At 42.9% G+C, this 19,106-nt stretch overlaps 2 protein-coding genes across 2 annotated transcripts in view; one reads left to right on the top strand and one right to left on the bottom strand.

Annotated features, from left to right (window-relative positions):
• LOC134205552 (J domain-containing protein) overlaps positions 1–19,106 on the top strand; it is a 173,755-nt gene that overhangs the window by 120,427 nt on the left and 34,222 nt on the right. The gene's annotated exons all lie outside the window — the stretch shown is intronic.
• LOC134208691 (prolyl 4-hydroxylase subunit alpha-1-like) lies at positions 10,094–11,829 on the bottom strand. Its single transcript, XM_062684498.1, has 3 exons — positions 10,516–11,829; positions 10,289–10,454; positions 10,094–10,221 (listed from the first exon to the last, which is right to left on the bottom strand). Exons 1-3 carry the CDS (start codon positions 11,827–11,829, stop codon positions 10,139–10,141), a joined length of 1,563 nt encoding a protein of 520 aa, XP_062540482.1. The 3' UTR covers positions 10,094–10,138.

Consider the following 19,106-nt stretch of genomic DNA (forward strand, 5'->3'; position numbering starts at 1 on the left):
ATTGAAATGTATATAAAGCAATTGAAAAAGTAGACCGAGTTTCACTTTTGAACAACGTAGAGAGCCACAGAAGAAGACGTTACATTTTCTGGGGGCATCGCTTTGTATTTTTTGATTTTACTCATGCCAGTTTCAACATTCAAAAAAGTATCACAAAAAGACTATCTAAGAGCCCAATTGTGTGCCTCATGTCTATATGTGAAAGGTTCTATTTTTACCAGACGAATCTAAAAAAGGTTTTATCTCCGGTGTTTCTTATTTGTATTATGTAAACAAGATGTAGACACAAGGAGGCTTATTTGATTAGAAAAATTCCATCGCAGAACGCTATTCAGCTAGAGATTGCCTCTTCCGCGACGAATGCTAGGGTGTACGTACATGACACGATGCTCAAATAATACATATTTGCAAATTATAGCGGCCTGACCCAGAATGTGCTATTAAATTCTTTGTGAGCATGTTTTGAGATTCCTAACTAAGTAATAACTCAACTGGTGAATTATTTCCGAAAGACAAGCATTGATTTGTAGAAATCAATAATACAAACCATTCTCATGTATCAACATAACCCTCCCACGAGGTGATCCATTCTATCCGCTTTTCTTTTATAAGGGAACCAGCTCGAATTTCCATATCACTCGAGACAGAGGCTGACTACGATTTCTGCCTCGGATTAAAGAGAGACTTTCATTCATGCTTCCGTGAGGTTTTCCAATTCAACCCTTACACAGAACAATGGAAGACTGATGCGTGTCCAAAACCCAAGTGAAATTGATTTGACTACTTTACGAGAAATAAATTTCCCAGTTTTTTTTTTAAATTGATTGATCTGAATTAAAACACAAGCAATAAGACGATAAGATCACAGATTTAGTTTTAGTTCTGTAAAAGACCCCAACTAAATCCGTATACATTTTTGGCATATACAAAATTATCGGTCAGTATGAAGTGGTTCTATAGCAGCATATGAAATTTATTACCAGTTTTGTTGTCGAATCACATACGCTGTGCGCGATTTGGTTTGTTCATTTCAAAACGATTTCCATTTCTTCTGCCAACAATTTCCACTATCGCTTGCATTTGAATCATTTGTTCGAGAAATTACATAAGTCCATATTCATGAAAACAACCAAATTGTTTTTCTAAATAAATGACATCGAATTATTTGGTATTTTCTATATAGACTAATGGCGATACTCAATGCATAATCCGCGTAAAAACCCCTTAAATCCATAAATCCGCGTAAAAATCGTGTACGAATTTTTTGACGAGAATTTTGGTTAATCAGAAAATGTAGGAAAATTATCTAGAGCTAAGTCGAGTCAAGTACGAGATACTGCAGACGGCCTTACAGTTGAGGTCTAAATACGTATCTGTAAAGATTACAACGTGGTAGAATTGAAAAGTACTAAACTCGTCTTGGTGACATGCATCTAGATCGAACTTATATTATCCCATTTAATTCCACCAAGTGGTGGAATTAAATGGAATAGTACTTACTTAAGGCAAGTGAAAAAAATTTTGTTCACATACGGCTTTTTAAGCAAACGATTCATTTGCTATTTTAGCAGCTGCCAGTCATGTTCTGTGCACATATATAACAACGGTGGATGAAAGGAGCTTCCAGGAACTCACAAGAGAAACAATCCGTAGATTTTGGAGCTACGGATGTAAGTGAACGTTGATGTGTGATTGTGTGCGCTTGAAATGGATTACCTTTTGCGGAAGTTTTTACGAATGCTCCAGGTAAATTAATTACCGCTAAGTCTAAAACTCATGCGGTGCCCATCCCCAATTGCATTCGGTTCTCATCTGGGAATACGGACGTTTGTTCTGGCGAAGGAACTTAGAAGCGTAGTTAACTTTTGATATGACGTTGATACAATTTGGTCGGTCATTTATGTGTGGATTTTCAGTTTCGAGAGTAGGTACCAAGCTTTCTAATACATCTCACCAGAGCATATGAACTACACTGCACATCAAGGTACAGCTTTTTATGCCTATAGCTTCAGAAAGAATAGGCACGATTTCATTTGGCGTTTCTCGTCACTTACTCTGTAAAATGTAAACTTGCTGGCGTCATGTTTCACAGACTTTTATTTGATTTGCAAAAAGGAACGGGTTTACACTGGATTGGATTTATGTTCTTATAACAAGAGCATGTTATATGATTCCATTCTGTGAAGTACCATGACCATGGAGGATGGCAATGTGGCTTCCAGCTAACATCGAGAATTAAATCTCACTTAGGAAGGATATTCCAATATGCTCCTCTTCACCTTTTTCGATTTTTTACAAACTAATTCGACAGATCAGTTCAATCAAAGTTAATTGCCTATATTCCGGGGATTAAACCACCCGACTTCTTCTGTCGTCTCACTACTCACTTCGCGTTTCTCACTTTTTACAGCGAAAAGTGATAAATGAGAAGTGAGAAGTGTGACGAAAAGGTCATTTGGCCATGAGAAAATTGATCAAGTGAGAAATTAGGAATGAGAAGAGAGACGTCTCACTTCTCACTCTTATTTTTTCTCTTCTCACTGAAAAAAGTGAGGAGCACGAAATGAGTAGTGAGAATCTCACTACCCACTTCGCACTACTCACTTTTCACAGTGAGAAGTGAGAAATAAGAATTGAGAAGAGCGACGTCTCACTTCTCACTCCTCATTTCTCAGACGTCTCACTTCTCACTTTTCACAGCGAGAAGTGAGAAATGAGGAGTGAGAAGGGAGACGTCGCTCTTCTCAATTCTTATTTCTCACTTCTCACTGTCAAAAGTGAGTAGTGAGACGTCTGAGAAATGAGGAGTGGGAAGTGAGACGTCGCTCTTCTTAATTCTTATTTCTCACAAGAATGGTTGATTAACACTCTACGTTTTGCCATTTTTTTCAACTTTCGGCCTTTTGACCTTCGAGTTTTTGATCTTCAACTTTTTGTCCTTCGACCTTTTGTCAAACAAGTGCAATTTCTATCTTTTGTTCTTTCGACCTTTTGTCTTTTGACCTTTTGTCCTTTGAGTAGTGCGAAGTGGGTAGTGAGATTCTCACTACTCTCACTGCTACTCACTTTTTACAGTGAGAATAGAAAAAATATATGAGTTAGAAGTGAGACGTCTCTCTTCTCATTCCTAATTTCTCACTTTTCAAATGACCCATTCGGCCAAATGATCCTTTCGGCCAAATGACCCTTTCGGCCAAACGACTTCTTCGGCCAAATAACCCTTTCGGCCTATGACCCTTTCGGCCAAACGACTTTTTCGATCAGCTGACTTTCGGCCAGATGGGTTTCAGCCTAATGGTTTGTTTGGCCCAGTGGCATTCGGCTAAATGGCTTTCGGCCGAATGGGTTTCAGCCAAACGACCCTTCCCCACTTTTTGTATACACAATGAAGAATATTCAATGTCCTGCGCGCAGAACGTCAATACACTGTTTTTAACTATGGTAATCGCGAAATATCATGCGATGAATAAAAAGGATGATTCGAACACTACATCCTCTTTTGCGATCATTCATGACTGATAAAACGCACCTTGAGCACATCTAATTTACAAGTGTTATTATATCTTTTTAGAATAGGTTTCTACAATAGCATCAGCTATACTTCATTATTAATAATTCTCTTTTGGGTACATATTTTAACTATATCGTAAGAATAATTTAAAACGGAAAACACCAGTCAAACAAAGCTCTTCCACATTTTTTCCCGTTTCTTTGGTTGCCCGCTGAAACCTTTTTTCAGGAAAATCAACCTTTAATATTCGGACAAACACAAATTGGTTGCGAAGGAAAAATATGCAAACATCTAAAAATGATGAAAAAAAGACGTTGATCCCTGAAAATAGGCTTTTGTTTGGTTGCGAGGTCGCCGGCCATTATTGAACGTCAACATTGTGCAATGGGCCGTGAAAATGCGAATTACCCTCGGTTCACCGCAGTTGCTATAGTCAATCCGGCGAGTCTTCCGCTGGAAGGTGAGTGTTACCATGCTGCCAGGATTTAGCGACAGTTATCTGCTGTGTATCCATCTGACCAAGGTGTCGGTCTTCCGTTACGTAACTTTTGATTAAAAAAAATCAGAAAATTGAATTGACCTACTGAAGTAATGTTAGGAGAAAACATTGGGGAAAAAATATTACTTTGTTAACGGACTCCGCCTAATCGTTGTTGCTCGTGGATGGATAACGATGTGGCCCATTAACAGATTTGCCGGAAGAAGGATGCAAGATACAGTGCGCGTTCACCAGAGGGTATGATATTATTAGACGATATTGATTTTATTGTACGTGAGAGATAAAGCTTTTTCGAATCGCCACCAGTACATCTTTTTATTTCGAGATCATGATAGGCGGACAATTTATGCCTAATTTACTCAATAAAAGCTGTCTGCAGACTCGTGAACAGATTCTGTAACTGGAGAGGGATGTAGTGAGGAAAAACGTGGCGGTGGATAGGTCCACCATAGGCGACTGCTCAAAATTGGATATTGATATAAATCCTTGGTGATGCCATGGAGTACGCACCTAGGCACATAGATATCTATTAATATAAGGAATTCTATCCTAAAATAAATAACTCGCTCGGTGTTTGTCAAGGGAGCGCATTGCGACGTTGAACGGCTTTCGGGCGCACGTGATATTGAAAATCTGAGTCTAAGATTTTTTCATGTTCTCCGCATTTTAGGAATAAAGTCTGAAATATGTTTTTTTTTTCAATGGCTCTACATTCCAACTGGAACTTGACCTGCTTATCAACTTAGTATTCTATCAGTATTTCCTCAGTTATTATTGAAAGCCTTTCTATGTCCGCCATTGCAAATTTTGGGGATTTTTTGTGTGTTTGAAAAGTCAAACTTTAATCTCTTTGGTCAAACAGTTAACGAAGCACGAAGGAGCTGAAATTTTGCATAGAGACTTTTTTCGAGGAGATAAAACTTTTGAGCACTATCCATTTTTGAAATTCGAAATGTAGATTTTCATTGGCACCCTAAAGCACAAGGATACACGATGTCGATGTTGCCTAGGATGTCGACAATTTTTTTCAACCCGGGAATATCCTAGACCGGGCCGAGAACCGAACTCGTCATCTGCGTAGTGGTCACCCTATGCATTTGCTCGCAAGGCTTCTAGAGACCCAAAAATCCAAAATATATGTGCCTGCAATGTGATGGGTGGCTACGTACATTTATTTACCTACACACTAAGTTTTCTTTTTCGAGCTCGTCAAAATCGGGTACCGCTGTAGGTAGTTCAGTAAATTTAAAAACTGAATCCCGGCAGAAATTTCGTTTATTACTGATTTTCAGCAAAATATTTTCCGAATCTCGACAATCGAAACTTTTAGTGAGATTTCGGTAAAAATCATGTTTGCTGATACTCGGCAGTTCCCATCTCGGAAAATTAAAAAAAATGTTAAGATCTCGGCGAAAAAGTGTGTATATCATATAGATAATTGCTTTCAGTTTTCTTGGGTCAGTTCCTGCCGGGAGGCACAGATGTCTGGCACTCAAGGCGAACTGACGAATTAGGGACCTTAGAGCCATTGTTGCCTAATAAGATCAAAGGTGAAAGGAATCGGCCGAAGCTTGAATTTTAGATTTTTGGGAATTCCAGAATGTAAACAAGCCGGTTTTACTCAATCAAACGCAGCGCACTCTGGGATAGATTATTATTAACTTTTCCTATTCGTTCATCCAGAGTGAGTACCAGAAAGCATTCTTCACTTGCAACTTCTTCCGGGATAATAAAATCTTCCAGATCATCGATCTTAATCCATTCTCTCTCATCCCCTGACGTAACAGCCAATACTTTTTCAGCTCTTTTGCAAACAATTCTTTTCGGAAGATTTTTTTCATCGTGGTTGTTGTTTTGTGTAATTGACAATGTGCTTTCTGAATCACATTCGAAGCGAAGTACAACTTGCACCTCTTGCACGTCCGCTTCTTAATTCTTTTGTATACAGATGAGCAATAAGTATCGAACACAATGTTGTCGATATGAATTGTGCTTGGAAGAACTTTGCTTAGATCCAGTGAATTGATGACAAACAAATATGTGAAGCTCTTGTGTCCTAGATTTCCCGGACTTGGAGTTTTTAATCCAAGATCTGTTTAGTACAAAGGAATCAGTCAGCGGTCAGAAGACTGCTGCGATAGGGTTTGCAGCACTTTTAGTAAAGGCAATTGACAACTTGTAAAAAGTATTGGCTGCTACGAACATTGCTGGCAAACCATTCGGGATCCTTTTCAATCTAGGTTGTTGTTTTTTTGGACCATTCGATCAAGGATGAGTCAACGCTTCTTTGTATTTATATGGAAATACTATTTCTTAACTATTTATTATCGATAATTTAATCAGGACCAACATTTTATGGAAAGAAAGAGTTAAGTGCGAAAATGGACTGTTTCGGTGGCATCGTGTTTGGCGTGGTAGCTTGGTTGCTGTTAGTGATTCCAGTTACGATTCGCTAGTTACGGTTCGCTAGTTACGATGGAAACTATCTACAGCAACCACCCATCGGTGAAGGTCGCTCGGACAGACAGATGTCAAGAGATAATGTTTTGTAATATGAAAAAACTTCGTCTTGAGTGAAATTTCTGTTGTTATTCCTCGGAACAATACGCATCTTAGATTACCAACATCTCATAACCAAATTCAGAATCTTGCGAGAAAGTTTCAGAAGATTCTTAGAATTTGTCATTCTCCGAACGGTCCGTTGTCTGCGGCTCACGCGCGCCGGAAAGTAACTTTCTTATATCTAATGAAGTAATTTCATTAGACCCACCCCTTCATTAATCGTTATGAGTGCACATAATATTTACACTCATATCAGTCACAAAGGGGCGGGGCTAACAAGATTAATTTATTGAATACAAGAAAGCTGCTTTGCGGCGCGCACGATTCATTTTGATTAAGATTCCGCAAGGAGCGATTCGACAAAATCTGATGCAGCGGATCGGACACTACAGTACGAAAGCGTGGGTAACACAATGTGGCAATACTGAAAATATATTCCAAATGGTGGAGGCTTAGCGAAAAATCATCGAGTGGCGGCCGAACAATTTCAACGGAAGGTGCCGACAAGCGTTTGGATGCATTTAGTTATTGAAAAGGCGCATTGGGAAAATAAAATAGGTTCTTTTCAGGACCAGCATTATATGGATAGAAAGAGTTGGACGAAATGACGAAGGACGAAGGACGAAAATGGACTGTTTCGTTGGCATCGGGTTTGGCGTGGTAGATTGGTTGCTGTTAGTGATTACATCCATACAACAAATTTATTGCATCATCCCTTCCATCGAGCGCTTGTGATTCTGCTACCGAAGAGTAGCTTCCTGCCTGCGCAAAACGATTAGGTTTTGCACTTTGAAGAAAATTTATCTCGGATTGACCTTCTTTTGTATAAAATGGTGGCTCGGAAAAAAAACTTATTTCAATTCTAATGACTAACAGAAACATAACCAAATAATCTTGCCAAAAAATTTAACTTTCCGCCGATGACAGCCAAATCGATGACAATGCCTTTTCTTGGATAAATAGTTTCCTGAAAAGAACTATGTGTAATAAAGTTCTCCTCACTTTGCCACGTACGTTCCCATCGCGGGCGAAAACCAAACGTTGCAAAAAAATATATTTGCGTTTGGTTTCGTGCCACTTCTGATTCTGCTTATTTCTCCTTCATTCCGGGCATTTTTGAGGATGGTGTCTTCTAGGATTGGGATATCCTCCACTGAAAGCCAGTCGAGTGGATTATGCGTTGATGCGGTCAATGAGTCATGTTAATTCCATGGTTAGAAACTCAAATTTCATCCAACTGGGAGCAACTATTCGCCTTCATAATTCAGTTGACCTCCGAGCAGTTTGCTCAGAGACACAAATTATTATGGTAAATACCATCCATTTCGTATAGCTACGTAGTCCTACGTCACCTTTGCGTACAACCCGATTGGGCTGAACCATTGAGTTTTTTACAATAATGTTTGTTCTGAGAAACTAAAAGACTCGCAATTTAGTCGAGGTTGTAATAATGTTATGCTTCCAATAGCGTGTTCGTACCTTCAACACGTCTGATGTTCTATTACATTCGACCACAAATTTTATAAGTAGCTTCGTATTCTACTTCTGCAGTTCGTACAGCCGCCAACCATAGGACTGTCCCTGTCCCTTCATTGGAGAATGAGTTTTTTTCAGAATTCAGAGAGGAGGTAATTCCCAGGAAGGGTTCCCTAAAAATGATATAAGAAGCATTTCCTGAATTAACTGCAAAGGCCACCCTCAGGCTACGGTACTGACATTATTTGAACGGCGCGCCTAAAATAAATAGCGCACACTGTTTCCTTTTAGACAAAACGTGATCTAAATAATTTTGGCGCGTAAAAAAGCACTTTAGACCTATACGTTCTTCAGCAAAGTGATTCCATTCAATATTTTTGATTTTTTGGATGTATCTGTTTTGTGATTAATCCACCTAGAAGTGTAAAGCAGGCCATGTTCCAGTTGGAATGTAGAGAAAAATGAAGAAGAAGAAAGAAAGAGAAGTGCTTCTCAAGCCTACATTCAAGATTGTATGTAACAAAAAAACACCAAAAAGCCAAGGCCAAGATACAAAATACAGTAATATGCCGATTTTAACACTCCCATGGATTATTATGGTCTGATAAAATAGAGCAGACCACCGTACTTTGTGACCCTGGGTTCGACCTTAATCGTCGCTGTTGGCATGTTCTAAGACGAAACGGTCACGTCTTCCCTTGGATAGGAAGAGAAGCCGTAGGTCCTGGCACATGTAGATGGGAACGATACATTGTTTCTTTTATAATTTTTTTCAAATTCGTTTATTTGATAGACTCAGGCGTGCATAACACTTTATGGGGCCACGCATCTCTATATTAATTGATATCATCCTAATATATATTGACAGTTAGTAAAAACAGTCAGTTAATAATATATAAGGATGAATGGGATTTAGGTTTGGGGTGTCCACACGAAACAGCCGTTAACGAGCATGCTAGCAACATCCATCTCACCTCCAACGACTTCTCGGAGGAGTGGGAGATTTCAACTGGCGAATTAACGGCCTATATCAAATCATTGAAAAACATGAAGGCTCCAGGCTTCGACAACATCCTGAATCTCGAACTCAAACATATGAGTGCTCCGTTCTTTGAGCACCTTTCGCTGATCTTTAATCAGTGTCTCCGTCTCAACTACTTCCCATCGTCCTGAATGTCAGCCAAAGTCATCCCCATCCGGAAGCAAGCGACTCCGAACTCCGAAAAGTTATCTCACCATCAGCCTTCTCTGAGGTAAAATTTTTCAAAAAAAAATCTAAATACGTATAGCCACTGAAGATACAAAACTGAACTGCGTAGTGAGACTAAATTGAAGAATTAGAATATCTGGAATCATTAATGCAGTCTTTATGATTTATTCAGCGGCGCTGCCGGATTTTTTTTATTTGAAGTTTAATATTGGTTCAAATTTATTACGAAATTCCGCGGGATGCCATTTTATTCCGTTAAAAGCTAGATTTCACTTGCGATTTTTTTTGGAATTTGACGATACGAAGCGAAATAAAAAATCTGATCTTTTTCGCCATGCTCAAATTCCGCGGATTTTCGTTTCGAATGACTTGAAACATTTTTTTTTTTCGAAATGCTGCATATCTTTAATTACCACTAAGCTGCGAGGATGCATCGAGGAAATAAAAAAGGAATAAAAAACCCTACCTAACCAGCTGCCCATGATTTCATAGTTGACGTATCAACCATTCAAAATTTCAGCGAATTTGGTTTATTACGCGTTTAAGTAATTTTAAGTAATTCGACCGTTGCAAGCAACATCGATACGTTGCTTGTTCCAGACCTCATTTAAGTGCTTACAGGTTGAAATGTTTTAAATCTGGGATGTTTGTCTATTCAGGGTAGAACTGCACATCTCGACTAGAAACAAGCAGACCATGTAAACTGTCTAAGAAAAGTGGAGTCGATATGTGTAATAAGAGAACAATTCAGCCCAGAAAGCAATATGATTGCCAACACTTCCCTATCCTCGTCTTTTCATGACATCATTTTGAAATAATCGATTAAAAGTACTCATCAGTTTTGATTTAAAATATTATTCTCTCTCACATCAGATTCAAACTAACTTTTATTCGCATTATTAGGTTGAAGATCGCAAGGTCGTCTGAACTCCTGGTGATATTCATGGATCCACTTATTGGCAACTGTGAAAACAAATGCAACGAAGTTAATGAGATTCGTAAACCAGGTCTCTCTCCGCGGTAAACTTACCCCATTTAGAACCCAGTAACACTGGACAAGCTCCATGTAGCGTCCGCTCGTCGCCTGTTCCGTCTGGAAGTAAATTGTACCAAAAGATAGCAGAACCCTTCTTCGGAAATACTCCGACGCCAATTTGAGGAAAAACAGTTGCACCTCCTTTTTCAACGTCGCTTAACTAGAACGATATCCATTATTTCCACTGTTCCTAGTGATTCATAAAACAATATCCAACTTACGTAGTACATAAGAGTTGCGATTCGATTGCCCAGCCCCAACGATTTATAAACTGGCTCTGTTCCGTTTGGCCGTGTCCAATCAAAATGCGGAAAATAGCATCCCCCGATTCCGTAATTGTTTACCTGAAGGTTTTCGTAACCCTTTCTATCCAAACCAGTCATATCGACGGTTCTCGAACTAATCTTTTTCACAAACTCATATTGCGTATCATCTAACCATCCATTCTGGCTTGTTCTTTGCTTGGACACTTCTTTTGTTCCATTCTCGCCCACCATCGATCTTCTTAGCAAGGGTTTACTGAGCTTAATTAGCTTTTCGATTTCCTTATTCGACAGTACATCATGATAGATCACGATCAGTGGATCCAGACTAGCTTCTTCCATTTTGAAAGGAGCTATTCTCAAGAAGGGGGATTTTGTCGTCTCAAATCGACATCGTAGATTGGCGACGGCTTCCGGAGTTCTCATGTGCTCACCGCGGCATAATGGTTCATATAAGCCCCGGAAAGGTTTTACGGGCTTCGCTCTTGGTCCATTCTCTTCAACATGCTTTAACCAGTCTTCTATGATTTTTTTCTTGTTTTTGGACGGTTCACTCGAAGGATCCAGTTTTATCAACTGATTGGTATACTTAAGAGCCTCTTCATATTGTCCGTTTTCTGCCAAGCTGTATGATAGGAAATCCAAAATTTCAAATTTGCTTATCGGTTTATGATGTTCAGACGACCATCGGCGCAGCGCTTCTCTTAGCCACTCAATTGCGTACTCATGTTCCTTCAGTTGACCCATAACGACTCCGATGGCTTGGCATTCATTAGAAGCCAATGGTCTGCTTTTCACCTGTCCAAGTATTTCACCTCGGGCCAAATCCTCTGCCTTTAGCTTGTACGTGTCTTGTAAGTGCACCAAACCCTCAACGACTCCAACATAATCAGTTTGAGTTGGTTGCATGGATAAGCTTTCGAATAGATGAATGTCCAGTCCCAATTGCATTAAATCATCTATTTTCTTGTAATCCTTCATCAATCGTTTTATCAGCAAAAAAGCATTGATTGGGTTTGAAACAAATGAAATAGCATCTTTGGATGCACCTTTGATTTCTTCTTCCATTTCCTCTTTCTGACGTTTCAGAAAACTAATCTTTTCCTCAGATAATCGAATGTATCTCTCAATTGTAGTTAGGATAGACCGCTCGGTTTCGAGAAGATACTCCAAATTGGCCACTGAGCTGTAGTATTCATCAGGGCTGTGGGATTGTACCGAAATCAAAAACAAACTTCCCAATAAAAACAGGAAAAAACTTTGCACAGCCATTGTTTAACACCTATGGCGGAACACTGAACGAAACGGTCAGCACCGGGAACTCCCAGTTGGCGGACACCGTTATCAGACAGATTCGACACCCATGATAACGTCATACCATCAAGCGCATATCACTTCGGAAATATGATGAAATGGTACGAACTTTCGATACCGCATTGATTCTAATTAGAACAAGCCTTTGCACTATGTGCTGCACCAACGCACAAAATTCGCAGCGCCACATTAAAAATTGGGTTGTCTGGACATTCGATACATCAATAAAATCATCGCCACTATCTTGAGGAAGCGATAACGCAACTTCTTTGGTGGTGACATAATGAAAGCCTCAGTTTTGATAAGCCAATTTTTGTGTTGTGTTCAATGTTTGTTACTTCGAAATCAGATATTTATGGGTAATAGCCCGTCTAGGTTCCGGTTAATTGTTCCTTCTCGCGTGTTTTGGTTTTTTTTTCATATGTTGATTGGACGCCTAATTGCAATTTTTGTGCTGGGCACTTATATGTCATTCACGACTTCGGATTCCGATAAGCCATGGAATTTGATAGTCTTTCCTGAAAGTATGAATATGATTCATAATGAATATGGTTCGTAATGAATTGTGAAGGCACATATTTATGTGCCAACGTTATGATTGATTCTTGTACAATAATATTTCTGTCATTAACGCCATTTGTAGCTGTAAACAGTGTTTTGTAACATATGCTAAAGGAAAGTATCTTAATATACGAGTACGAACAGGAAGAAAACTCTCTTTCATTCTAAATGTGTTTACGAAATAGTTACAATATATGTTCCAACATTAAAATTTCAAGTAACAACAAAAACAGAAACCAAAAGCTTTACCAACATCTTTTTGATAACATACACACTTATTTTAAATATTGTTATGCTGCTAAAACAATTCGGTTACTAAAATTCTATAAATAGTGTTAATTCATGCTTCAAAGTCACTAAAACTGTTTGTTACCTTTTGAAGCTCACTAAAATAACACTTTAAAAAAATTCTCACAAAAATAGTTAAGGTTATGTCAGAAAGAAAATTATTGCACCAATTATCGAATCATTAATTAAAAGGATTCAATAAGAGAACAGCCATTATTTTTTCTCATCATCATTATCACCTATTTTCGTTCCATGCAGCTTGAAGCCATTCTCATACTCAGCAAGTACCCAAAAGTTAGTGGCAAATAATTTCTCACATCACATCAGTTGATAATCAGAAGTTCGGTTGTGTGTGGGCAAATGAACTTCTTTTCATGTTATCAGAAGCATTGCTCGTTAAATGAACTTTGAAATGCATCAACTCAAAGAACGTTAGGGTGCATTCGGTAATGAGACGATGCTTAGGTCAGAGTGGGTGGTACAGCGCCGTTATAGAAATAATATTGCTCATTCTGAATGGGGAGAGTTTGCCTTTCATGCTGTTGGGACGTGCTTTTCGTTAAATTGACAAGCGAGAGTTTTCAGGATCCAAGTGGAATTCCGGCACTGATGCTCACATTGCTGGATTCATGAACTTTTCTTCTGCAATATAGCAACAATAAAAAGCAATAGTTTGTGTCTTGCCGTTGCCAGACATGCACTGCCCATGATCGCATATTTGTAACATTTGCATTTTGGTTGATTTTGTTAATCGTTTGTCATTCCTCTTCACAAACTCAATCATTTCCAACTTACCACAGATAAGCAAGATAGTAAAGCCTATTTTATTGTTGTGCTCTTGAGCTTTCTGAACGATTCACAGGCTTTTTACAAAATGAACAATAATGCGAGTGTTACAAATATGCGATCATGGGCAAGCTGCAGACATGTACTAAAATAAGGTTTCCTCATGATATTTAATTATTGCCTCAAGTTTTTACTTTTAAATAAACGAATCGAATAATACTCAATGAAAATTTTGAAATTTTAGACCAATAGTTTACATTGGGAAGCAGATTTAAATTAGGAATTCAAAACAAATTCAAATAATAAGCGTATATTTTCATTAGATCACTTCATGTAAATATTTTCACTGAAGAAGGGTGTCCACAAATAAATAGCATCATCACTTAGTATTACTCGCCAAAACTAAGTCTCTCAATGGATTGCGATAAACAAAAATAGAATGGGAAACAATATATAAGTTTGATTAATATTTTTTTTATTCTATTTCTTCAACACATGCTCTACTACAAGACCAGCACCGACACTTTTCTGCTAAGTCTTATGACAATCGGTTGAGAGGAATTCCTCGAGGAACTTCCGGAGGAACTTCTGTAGGAATTTCTGGAGTTACTTCCGGAGGAATTCCCGGAGGAACTTCCGGAGGAATTCCCGGAGGAACTTCTGGAGGAATTCCCGGAGGAACTTCCGGAGGAATTCCCGGAGGAACTTCCGGAGGAATTCCCGGAGGGACGTCCGGAGGAAATTCGGAGGAACTTCCGCAGGAATTCCCGGAGGAACTTCCGAGGAATTCCCGGAGGAACTCGGAGGAATTGGAGGAACTTCGGAGGAATTCGGAGGAACTTCGGAGGAATTCGGAGGAACTTCGGAGAATTCCCGGAGGAACTTCCGGAGGAATTCCCGGAGGAACTTCGGAGGAATTCGGAGGAACTTCGGAGGAATTCCGGAGGAACTTCGGAGGAATTCAGGAGGAACTTCCGGAGGAATTCGGAGGAACTTCGGAGGAATTCCAGAGGAACTTCGGAGGAATTCGGAGGAACTTCGGAGGAATTCGGAGGAACTTCGGAGGAATTCGGAGGAACTTCGGAGGAATTCCCGGAGGAACTTCCGGAGGAATTCGGAGGAACTTCGGAGGAATTCCCGGAGGAACTTCCGGAGGAATTCCCAGGAGGAACTTCGGAGGAATTCGGAGGAACTTCCGGAGGAATTCCCGGAGGAACTTCCGGAGGAATTCGGAGGAACTTCGGAGGAATTCCGGAGGAACTTCGGAGGAATTCCCGGAGGAACTTCCGGAGGAATTCCCGGAGGAACTTCCGGAGGAATTCGGAGGAACTTCGGAGGAATTCGGAGGAACTTCGGAGGAATTCCCGGAGGAACTTCGGAGGAATTTCGGAGGAACTTCGGAGGAATTCGGAGGAACTTCGGAGGAATTCCAGGAGGAACTTCGGAGGAATTCGGAGGAACTTCGGAGGAATTCGGAGGATCTTCGGAGGAATTCCCGGAGGAACTTCCGGAGGAACTTCCGGAGGAATTTCGGAGGAACTTCCGGAGGAATTCGGAGGAACTTCGGAGGAATTCCTGGAGGAACTTCGGAGGAATTCCCGGAGGAACTTCGGAGGAATTCGGAGGAACTTCGGAGGAATTCCCGGAGGAACTTCCGGAGGAATTCCCGGAGGAACTTCGGAGGAATTCCCGGAGGAACTTCCGGAGGAATTCCCGGAGGAACTTCGGAGGAATTCGGAGGAACTTCCGGAGGAATTCCCGGAGGAACTTCGGAGGAATTCCCGGAGGAACTTCGGAGGAATTCGGAGGAACTTCCGGAGGAATTCCGGAGGAACTTCGGAGGAATTCGGAGGAACTTCCGGAGGAATTCCCGGAGGAACTTCGGAGGAATTCCCGGAGGAACTTCGGAGGAATTCGGAGGAACTTCGGAGGAATTCGGAGGAACTTCGGAGGAATTCGGAGGAACTTCCGGAGGAATTCCCGGAGGAACTTCGGAGGAATTCCCGGAGGAACTTCGGAGGAATTCGGAGGAACTTCGGAGGAATTCGGAGGAACTTCGGAGGAATTCCGGAGGAACTTCCGGAGGAATTCCCGGAGGAACTTCCGGAGGAATTCCCGGAGGAACTTCCGGAGGAATTCGGAGGAACTTCCGGAGGAATTCCGGAGGAATTCGGAGGAACTTCTGGAGGAATTCCCGGAGGAACTTCGGAGGAATTCCCGGAGGAACTTCGGAGGAATTCCCGGAGGAACTTCGGAGGACTTACCGGAGGAACTTCAGGAGGAATTCCCGGAGGAACTTCCGGAGGAATTCCCGGAGGAACTTCCGGAGGAATTCCCGGAGGAACTTCGGAGGAATTCCCGGAGGAACTTCCCGGAGGAATTCCTCGGAGGAACTTCCGGAGGAATTCCCGGAGGAACTTCGGAGGAATTCGGAGGAACTTCCGGAGGAATTCGGAGGAACTTCCGGAGGAATTCGGAGGAACTTCGGAGGAATTCCCGGAGGAACTTCCGGAGGAATTCCCGGAGGAACTTCCGGAGGAATTCCGGAGGAACTTCGGAGGAATTCAGGAGGAACTTCCGGAGGAATTCCGGAGGAACTTCCGGAGGAATTCGGAGGAACTTCCGGAGGAATTCCCGGAGGAACTTCGGAGGAATTCCCGGAGGAACTTCGGAGGAATTCGGAGGAACTTCGGAGGAATTCCCGGAGGAACTTCCGGAGGAATTCGGAGGAACTTCGGAGGAATTCGGAGGAACTTCCGGAGGAATTCCCGGAGGAACTTCGGAGGAATTCCCGGAGGAACTTCCGGAGGAATTTGGAGGAACTTCGGAGGAATTCGGAGGAACTTCGGAGGAATTCCCGGAGGAACTTCGGAGGAATTCGGAGGAACTTCCGGAGGAATTCCCGGAGGAACTTCGGAGGAATTCCCGGAGGAACTTCGGAGGAATTCGGAGGAACTTCGGAGGAATTCCCGGAGGAACTTCGGAGGAATTTGGAGGAACTTCCGGAGGAATTCCCGGAGGAACTTCCGGAGGAATTCGGAGGAACTTCCGGAGGAATTCCCGGAGGAACTTCCGGAGGAATTCGGAGGAACTTCGGAGGAATTCGGAGGAACTTCCGGAGGAATTCCCGGAGGAACTTCGGAGGAATTCCGGAGGAACTTCCGGAGGAATTCGGAGGAACTTCCGGAGGAATTCGGAGGAACTTCGGAGGAATTCCCGGAGGAACTTCGGAGGAATTCAGGAGGAACTTCCGGAGGAATTCCCGGAGGAACTTCGGAGGAATTCCCGGAGGAACTTCCGGAGGAATTCGGAGGAACTTCGGAGGAATTCCCGGAGGAACTTCGGAGAATTCGGAGGAACTTCCGGAGGAATTCCCGGAGGAACTTCGGAGGAATTCCCGGAGGAACTTCCGGAGGAATTCCCGGAGGAACTTCCGGAGGAATTCGGAGGAACTTCCGGAGGAATTCCAGGAGGAACTTCGGAGGAATTCGGAGGAACTTCGGAGGAATTCCCAGGAGGAACTTCGGAGGAATTCGGAGGAACTTCGGAGGAATTCCCGGAGGAACTTCGGAGGAATTCGGAGGAACTTCCGGAGGAATTCGGAGGAACTTCCGGAGGAATTCCCGGAGGAACTTCCGGAGGAATTCCCGGAGGAACTTCGGAGGAATTCCCGGAGGAACTTCCGGAGGAATTCCCGGAGGAACTTCCGGAGGAATTCCCGGAGGAACTTCGGAGGAATTCGGAGGAACTTCAGGAGGAATTCCCGGAGGAACTTCGGAGGAATTCGGAGGAACTTCCGGAGGAATTCCCGGAGGAACTTCGGAGGAATTCGGAGGAACTTCCGGAGGAATTTGGAGGAACTTCGGAGGAATTCGGAGGAACTTCCGGAGGAATTCGGAGGAACTTCGGAGGAATTCCCGGAGGAACTTCGGAGGAATTCCCGGAGGAACTTCCGGAGGAATTCCCGGAGGAACTTCGGAGGAATTCCGGAGGAACTTCCGGAGGAATTCGGAGGAACTTCGGAGGAATTCGGAGGAACTTCCGGAGGAATTCCGGAGGAACTTCCGGAGGAATTCGGAGGAACTTCCGGAGAATTCGGAGGAACTTCGGAGGAATTCGGAGGAACTTCCGGAGGAATTCCCGGAGGAACTTCGGAGGAATTCGGAGGAACTTCCGGAGGAATTCCCGGAGGAACTTCGGAGGAATTCGGAGGAACTTCGGAGGAATTCCCGGAGGAACTTCGGAGGAATTCCCGGAGGAACTTCGGAGGAATTCGGAGGAACTTCCGGAGGAATTCCCGGAGGAACTTCCGGAGGAATTCCCGGAGGAACTTCGGAGGAATTCCCGGAGGAACTTCCGGAGGAATTCGGAGGAACTTCCGGAGGAATTCCCGGAGGAACTTCCGGAGGAATTCCCGGAGGAACTTCGGAGGAATTCCCGGAGGAACTTCCGGAGGAATTCCTGGAGGAACTCCTGGAGGAATTCATGGATGAACTTCTGGAGGAATTCCCGGAGGAACTTCCGGAGGAATTCCCGGAGGAACTTCCGGAGGAATTCCCGGAGGAATTCCCGGAGGAACTTCCGGAAGAATTCCCGGAGGAACTTCCGGAGGAATTCCCGGAGGAACTTCCGGAGGAATTCCCGGAGGAACTTCCGGAGGAATTCCCGGAGGAACTTCCGGAGGAATTCCAGGAGGAACTTCTGGAGGAATTCGGAGGAACTTCCGGAGGAATTCCCGGAGGAACTTCGGAGGAATTCCCAGGAGGAACTTCGGAGGAATTCCCGGAGGAACTTCGGAGGAATTCGGAGGAACTTCCGGAGGAATTCCAGAGGAACTTCCGGAGGAATTCCCGGAGGAACTTCGGAGGAATTCGGAGGAACTTCGGAGGAATTCGGAGGAATTCCGGAGGAACTTCCGGAGGAATTCCCGGAGGAACTTCCGGAGGAATTCCGGAGGAACTTCCGGAGGAATTCGGAGGAACTTCCGGAGGAATTCGGAGGAACTTCGGAGGAATTCCCGGAGGAACTTCGGAGGAATTCGGAGGAACTTCGGAGGAATTCCCGGAGGAACTTCCGGAGGAATTCGGAGGAACTTCGGAGGAATTCGGAGGAACTTCCGGAGGAATTCCCGGAGGAACTTCCGGAGGAATTCGGAGGAACTTCGGAGGAATTCCCGGAGGAATTCCTGGAGGAACTTCCGGAGGAATTCCCGGAGGAACTTCGGAGGAATTCCCGGAGGAACTTCGGAGGAATTCCAGAGGAACTTCGGAGGAATTCCGGAGGAACTTCGGAGGAATTCCCGGAGGAACTTCGGAGGAATTCCCGGAGGAACTTCGGAGGAATTCCCGGAGGAACTTCCGGAGGAATTCCTGGAGGAACTTCCGGAGGAATTCGGAGGAACTTCCGGAGGAATTCGGAGGAACTTCCGGAGGAATTCGGAGGAACTTCCGGAGGAATTCCCGGAGGAACTTCGGAGGAATTCCCGGAGGAACTTCCGGAGGAATTCCCGGAGGAACTTCCGGAGGAATTCCCGGAGGAACTTCGGAGGAATTCCCGGAGGAACTTCCGGAGGAATTCCGGAGGAACTTCCGGAGGAATTC

The sequence above is a fragment of the Armigeres subalbatus genome, chromosome 1 (assembly GCF_024139115.2).
Source record: "Armigeres subalbatus isolate Guangzhou_Male chromosome 1, GZ_Asu_2, whole genome shotgun sequence".
Lineage (NCBI taxonomy): Eukaryota > Metazoa > Arthropoda > Insecta > Diptera > Culicidae > Armigeres > Armigeres subalbatus.